Below are 7,760 nucleotides of genomic sequence, written 5' to 3'. Positions count from 1 at the left end.
TGCAGAGCTCCCCGGAGAGCCGCCCCAGGCGGCTGGAGAGCAACGCCACCGGCCGCCGTCGCAGGGCCCGGCTGGGGCGCGCGCCCACGCGCAGGGGGAACGGGTGTCGGGAGCGCGCCCCACGGGGCGGGGCGGAGCGAGCGTGCGCAGTGGCGCTCGGGCTTCGGCTCGCGCGAGGCGGCGCTCGCGCAGGAGGGCGTGGGCGGGCGGCGCCGGGGGCGCGCAGGGCGCGCGCGCGTCCCCGAGCACGGGAAGGAGGGGCCGGTGACAGTGCGGAGCTCCTGCCAGCGTCCGCGCCTCGGGAGCGGCCGGACGGAAGAGAAGGTTCGCCAGACGCCGGTCGGCTGCCCGACCTTTCGGACTCAAAGCCGAGCTGAACGGCCGCGGCTTCTGGTTGGTCGGGGAGGCGCTGCGGCCACCTCAGGAAGATGTTTAACGTGGAGTCGGTGGAGCGGGTGGAGCTGTGCGAGAGCCTGCTCACTTGGGTACGTGCTGGGGCCAGCGGGCCGGTGGGAAAACTCCGCAACCTTTCCCCCCCACGGACACCGGTGCTCGTCCCGAGGGGCGAGCGCCCAGGGCGACCTGCCGTCACATCCGGGGCTTGGGACGGGCGGAGCTGAGGAGCCGGTGCGGGCCGCGTCTACAGCCGCGGCCGGGTCAGGGTCAGCAGGGAGCGGCCGGGCTCGGGCAAGCTGGGCCCAGGGTCCAGGAGGAACTTGTCCGGCCCGAGCTGTTGGCTGCTGTCCGAGAGGAAACCTGCCCGGTGGGGGCTAATGATGGGGTGCAGGCGACACTGTAATTAGGACTGTTTGCCGTGCTGAGACGCTGGCGCTTCGCTCTCGAGCTCCCAGTGATCCAAAGCGTCGGTTCTGCCTGGGCGCCCGGTAGAGGCACTCGGGACCCCTGGTTATGATGCTGCTCGCCTTTGTTGTAGCGTTCAGCCAGGATAGAGCGCAGCCCCTTGGGGATGAAGCCCTGCCCATTGGAAAATAGTACATTAGAGGGTGGGTAGACAGAACATGAAGAATCACCCAGAGGCAGAACATTTGGAATGCGAGATGCATTTTTGACTGTTAGAAAGTAAACGATGTGATGCTACTTATAAAAGGGATCGAGAATAAACAATTTTAAGCCCGGGGGGAGGAGATTTAGGGATTAGTAATGGGACTGAAACACATTTTTAAAAAGCAATGTGAGATTCTAATTTGGAATTGATAAGGGTTAAGGTTATCGAATCTTAAAGTAAATACTTTGGATTTTAATGTCAATAGTCAGTCATGGCTTAAGCGGCCCTTTTCAATAGCTGGGCGGTTAACCCGTGTTTGTTTCTGTTTTGCGTAAACTGGTTGGAAGTGGGTACGGGCATATGCAGAGCCATGGGATAAACCAAGTATCCCACTGAGAACATTTGTGTTACTTATGGCTAAACCAGATTAACTGTCCTTTTTAGAAGAACACAGATCTATTGACAGAGGTTACTATGGCGAGTGTTAATTTTGTTTGCTTATCGGGGGAGCTGGTGGTGATTGGCCCTCCTGCGTGCTAAGTGAAGGCTCTAGTACTGTGCTCTTCACCTCCGCATTTATTCATTTTAAAGGTAAAGTGCAAATATCGAAAGAAATTCTGTTGAACAGTGTCATGGGTTAGAGGGTCCGATCTCTGGAAGTCAGCTGTCCCATTTTGTGCAGGGACACTACTGAGGAGTTTGTGAACTGTTGACTTAGGTTGGTTGTCATAAATGTAATTAAGGGAGAGCCTAAAGATGTGCATGTGTTTGAGGTAGGATCTTGCTGTGTAGCCCGTTTTGGCCTTGAACTATATGATCTTGAATTTGCAGCAATCTTCCTGCCTCAGTCTCCTGAGTACTAGGATTATAAGCCTGCATCACTACACCCAGCTTGGAGTTTTTTATAGTCTGGGTATGTCATGAATCCAGTTTTGTCCTTTGGAACATAGACTATACAATGCAGAGTTCTACGATTTGGTTTGGTGTTAGAGCATTCTTGCAATTTCAGGATGTTTGTCATAGTGCATAGTTAACATGCTCTAAGTTCTAACTTCAAACAGGAAGATAAGTGTCACTGCTGTGCTCCAGGTACAGGATGGTGTTAGGTTGTACACTCACCTAAGCCTCAGCCAACTTTCAGGTTACTATTTAAACCAGGAAGAATCGAAAAGATGGAAAGTGTTTGGGTTTGGTTTGGTTTGGTTTGGTTTGGTGTAAGACAAGGTTTCATTTTGTAGCCCTGGCTATCCTAGAACTTGCTCTGTAGACCAGGCTGTCCTCAAACTCACAAAGATCTACCTGCCTCTGCCTCCCAAGTACTGGGATTAAAGGCCTGTGCCACCACCTCCTGGCATGAAAAAGATGGAAAATGTTTTATACGCAGTCAGTATATAATTTACCCCTTATCTCCTTTTCCTACTCCTTGAACCTGAAGCTATATTATCATGTGTGTGATTGTGATGTGTGAATATAGGCACAGTTGCCACCACATGCATATGGAGGTCAGGAGTCAACTTTTGGAGTTGGTCCCCTTCCATGTTTTTCCAAGCAACAAACTCAGGTTGCAAGTCAGAAGACTGCTGTGGTAAGCACCCTCACCCACTGAACCATTTCAGTAGCCTTTGCTTGTTTTTACCAGTAATAATTTTATGTTTTAAATTTTTAGTATTTCTGTGTGTGGGAGTGTGCACACAGATGTATCATATCCCTTTCGTGGAAGGCATTGAATAATTTAGAGGAGTCAGTTCTTATTATTTGGGTTTGATCGGATTTACTCCTCCCCCCAGCTCTGTATTGCACCACCACTTGTCCCTCCCAAGCTCATATACTGTTTTTTTTCTTTTTTAACCTATTGAATCCATTTAGTGTTATATATATAATGGATATAGGACCATCTACTGGAGCGTGACAACCTAGGCTCAGCACCCTGAGGGAACAGCTGACCCTTCCTCCTCCAGCAGCTATGCACTGCCAGTAGCTTCTCAGAAACATGACTTCTTCTCATTCATTTAGAATTTTGGCCAACTTGATCTTGTGCAGATCTTGGGCATACAGCCACAGCATAGCCATTGTAGAGTCTTAAGTGTGCCATCCCTGTCATATCCAGAAAGCCCTTTTTTATTTTTGCAGCAGTTCTCCACAAATTCTGATCTAGAGTCTTTGTGCCCTCTCCCCCCGCAATGATCTCTTGAGTCTTAGGAGAGGGACTGTGACACAGATGTGCCATTTAGGGTCGAACACTCCGGTTTCTATTCTCTGCACTCTTGATTAGTTGTGAGTCTCCACATTAATTGCCCCCTACTACAGAAGTAAGCTTCTCCGATTCGTGTTAAGAGCTACACTATTCAACGGGTATAAAGATAATTGTTTAGAAGGCAGATACAATGTCCGTTTGGCAAAATAATAGTAAGTTCTCTCCTAGAGTCTGTGACCTACACAACCACATGTTCTTGTCCCAGTTAACAGCACAAAGCATGAATTCTGGTTTGTGGAGTGACCCTTGTGTCCAACCAGTAAGCGATTGCTTAGTCCCTTAACACTGATGCCACTGTTGCACCAGTGGGCATATTTTTGCCAGTCTGTTTGTCATTATAACTTGCAGGGTTCACAGCTGGGTAAGACTGTTGATTGCATTTCTCTCCCAGCAGCCCATATAGCACCATCCAGCACTCTGAGAACTAGCCAGTAGGGAGTAAGCTTCAAGGTCAACACCAGTTTGATTTCTCCACAACCTGTGACTCAAGAATGTAGTGTCTCTAGCAATAGGGTCTTACTTCCAAGTTCTGGTGGGTAACCAAGGGCAGTAACAGTAACCTGTATTGTTTTATGGACCCATGGGATTCCCCGTGACTAGCAGCTTAAATTGGGGAACCAAATCTGGTACTGCCCAAGCCCAGCTTCTTGAACTCTGCATGAATCAGGATGAAAAGATTGCACTCTCCCTGGTCTTAATTAGTTTGTTTGTTTTATGGTGCTGAATTTTAAACCTGGGGCCTTGTGTGTGTACTGTACACCTGAGATATATAATTCCAGTCAGTTACCCAAGAAACCTGAACGCAAGAAAGAAACTAGAGGGATTGGAGAGAGAGCTCCACAGTTACAAGCATTTGTTGTGCTGGCAGAGGACCCTGATTTGTTTCCTAGAACCCACACAGTGGGTTCACAACCATCCACAGCCCTGGTTCAGGGGATCCGATAACCTCTTCTGACCTCCACAGGCACCAGGCATGCTTGTACACATACATACATTCAGGCAAAACAGTCGCAGACTTATACTTAGTCTTAAAACATATTTAAAGAGAAAGAATCTAAAATACAATCAGATAATGACATCAGACTAATGGGAAAAGAACCGTAGTTGTGGTTCACTTCTGTGACACGCCTCAGTCTTTAGATGTCCTTATCTTCACATTACTTTTTTGGGAGCCTATGAAATGCAACTAACATTTAGAATCCCTCCCATTCTGTTTTCCCACCTTTGTCTAACTCCATCCTACCAACAAATTTGATCCTCTAATGGGAGAATAAAGACATTTCTGGTGTACGAAAGTTTAAAGCCCTTGGGGGAAAAGTCTGAGTAGCATGTTGCTGGCTCCTGCATGGTTCTTCTACATTATCACTGATCAACATCACCTGGAACCTTTATCAAACCAGTTTATTAGGCCCTGGGGCCAGAGTTTCTAGGTCTGAGACAGGATCTGAAATTTGCATTTCTGTTACAGTCCCAGGTGATATGTAGTTAGGAACCCCAAGACAGCGTTTGAGAAACATTGTGCTAGAGCAGGTTTTAAGCTCACAGCTGTTTGATATTTTGGACTAATTGTTAGGGGCACTGTTGTGTGCATTTTAGGGTATTTAATAAGAGCCATTGCTGATTATGAAATAACAGTACTTACGTCACCATTCCAGACTCTCTTAGGGAGCAAAAAAATCCCTCCTGGAGAGAACCACTGCCTAAAGTTGCTGATTCCACATGATCTCATGCTTTACTCTTCCGATGCTTTTGAGGGAGGAGGGTGGAATGTGTTCTCAGAGCTTCTTGAAATTACAAGAAAGGTTGTGGCCCTTCAGATAGAATTTGTGATTTAACACAGTTCAGTGCAGTTATCTTTCAGTGTTACTATATTACTATCCTGAAATGTCTCAACTATAAGTTTATTTCTTAGTTGAGATCTCTGTCAGTTCTAAAAGCAGAGGGGAACATTCTCAAGCTCTCCTAAGTACCTATGTACCTGAAGGGCTAAAACAGAAAACAATTATTTAGAATCTTAAAAATCAAAGTGAAAATTTAGCTCTGAGTCCTGGGGTGGGTACACATAGTCTGTCAAATTACTCTTTCTTTATAATTCCTTCCTTTGGACTGAGCATGTAGCCCAGTTTGTGGAGTACTTGCACAAAGCTTGGGTTAGCAGTGTGTAACCAGATGTGGCAGTGGTGCACGCCCTTAATCTCAGCAGTCCACTTCTAATTCTCCCAATCAGGAAGCGGAGGCAGGAGGATTAGAGAGTCATCGTTGTCTTCAATAGTGAGTTCCAGGCCAGCCTCAGATACATGAAACTCTGTCTCAAATAAATAAAAAAAATAAAAATTAAAAAAGAAAAAAACCTATTTGTTTTATTGAATTGTTTCTTCTGATTGACCAGGAGCGATTTTGTAACCCTGAGTAGGAATGTTAACTCAGTACTAGAACACTTTCCTTGCATGGACAAGACTCTGAGTTCCATTCCCAGGCTGGGGTAGGATGGATAAGAGCTTACATTCATTCCTTAACCTTGGTAGTACTTCAGAGGGTTCCAGATGCTAAAACTAGTGCCTAGGTACATAAGGATTATTTGATGCATTTGTTAAAATCGATTAACAAAGATTAACTTGTTTGCACAGAGCTGTAATCTCAGCTACTCAGGAGGCTGAGGCAGGAGGATTACAAATTGACAGTTTGTAGAAACTACAGAGTTAGTTCAAGGCTATTGGCAAGATTCTGTTTCAGACATTTAAAAGAGGATAGGAGAGATGGTTCAGCAGTTAGGAGCACTGACTGTTCTCGTAGAGGACCTAGGTTCAATTTCCAGCACCTACATGGTGGTTTACAGTTGTCTATAATTCCAGTTCTAGGAGACATGATGGCCTCTGAGGGCACTGCATGCACACAGTACACATACAAGTGTGGAAAACACTCCTAGAGAGAGGTGGGGGTGGAGAAGGAAAGAGAGAAAGAGAAAGAAAGAGATAAAAAAAGAAAGAGAGAAATCTCAGAATTTGAAAAGATGTAGAGATATAGCTCAGTAGTAGAGCTATACCTAGCATGCAAGGTTCAATCCTCCAGCAACATTTGTGTGCACGTGCGCACACACACACACACACACACACACACACACACACACACACACAGAGAGGGGGAATGACAGAAAAAGAGAGAAGAAATTCTAGCTTTCTAAACACATCATACAGGATTCATTTGGTGGAGCTAAGAAATGTGTTTCCAAAATGAAAACTTCCCAGGTGTGTAGCATGGATTCTAGTTGATTTTAATAATAAAACACAGAGTAAGATATAGAAAAGATCAGAGAAGCAGAGAGGCCAGAACTAGAGAGTTCTTTTACCTCTACCAGTGCTCAGACCGAAGGAATGATCCTGTCCTCAGACTGCATCTCCAGACTCCATCTTTCTCCAGCAAACCTCAGACTGCACTAGCTCTTGTCTCCTGCCCCGCCCCCATTTTATATTCCTCTTTCAGCCCAGCCATATCACTCCTGTCTGGGATTAAAAGCATGGGATTCCCAAGTGCTGGGATCACTTTTGCATGAACTATGTTTTTCTTAAACAGATTGAATCTTTTGTAGCCCAGCATGGCCTTAAACTAAGAGAGATCCCAAGTCCTGGGATTAAATGTATGTGTACCCACTGTCTGCCTCTAGTGGCTTAGCTCTGCACTCTGATCATCAGGCAAGCTTTATTTGTTAAAACATAAAATATTACTACACAGATGACTATCATGTACACCTAGACTTGGAAACTGCTAATATAAATACCCCCCCCCCCCATAACATGAGGGCCTGCTTTTGGCCCTGGCCTCCTGGCTAGCTTAGCCCCGAAATAATCACACAGAAACTATTCATTAAAACACTGCTTGGCACGTTTGCTCAGGCTTTTTGTTAACTCTTATAACTTATATTAACCCATTATTCTTATCTATGTTAGCCACATGGCTCAGTACCTATTTCAGTAGGGCAGGTCACATACTGCTTCTTCAGTGTCTGGACAGGACTGTGGAGGAATGGGCTTCCTCCTTCCCAGAATACTCCTGTTCTCCTTGCCCTGCCTCTACTTCCTGTCTGGTTGTCCCGCCTGGCTACTGACCAATCAGCGTTTATTTAAAACATAATTGACAGAATACAGAATTGTCCCCCCCCATCTTTATATGGAAAAAAACTGATATTAAAAGAGATTAGGTAAAATATCCCAGGCTATATGATAAATTAGTAGTAAAATTAAGGATTGGAATTGATTCATGACATTCCAAGCAGTGTTCACTGAACTTAATCAGTAAGCCCCTTATTTTGAGATGTTGTACCAAGCGATTAAGATGTAATATGTGATTGTCACTGTTTCATCTCTTTTTTTCCATGTATAAACCTACAAAAAGAGATAGCTTTTAAATGGACCATTAATTTAGCACCTAGAAAATTAAAATGGGTACTACTTTTTTTTTTTAATGTACCAGCGTGGAGGCAGCTGCGGGTGGAATAAAGTTTAA

The 7,760-nt window shown here is 45.4% G+C and overlaps 1 protein-coding gene across 2 annotated transcripts in view; it reads left to right on the top strand.

Moving 5' to 3' along the window:
* The first annotated feature begins 229 nt into the window (after nt 1-229).
* Hook3 (hook microtubule tethering protein 3) overlaps nt 230-7,760 on the top strand; it is an 83,715-nt gene continuing 76,184 nt past the window's right edge. For both annotated transcript variants that reach the window (XR_012911847.1, XM_075986435.1), the window contains exon 1: nt 230-485. Coding sequence is in view for 1 of the 2 variants with exons in the window: in XM_075986435.1 (XP_075842550.1) it covers nt 429-485 (57 nt within the window). In the remaining variant the exon portion in view is untranslated. The remainder of the gene's footprint in view (nt 486-7,760) is intronic.

The sequence above is a fragment of the Microtus pennsylvanicus genome, chromosome 9, assembly GCF_037038515.1.
Source record: "Microtus pennsylvanicus isolate mMicPen1 chromosome 9, mMicPen1.hap1, whole genome shotgun sequence".
Classification (NCBI taxonomy): domain Eukaryota; kingdom Metazoa; phylum Chordata; class Mammalia; order Rodentia; family Cricetidae; genus Microtus; species Microtus pennsylvanicus.
Note: the sequence above shows the minus strand (reverse complement) of the source record. Positions and strands in the feature narration are given on the sequence as shown.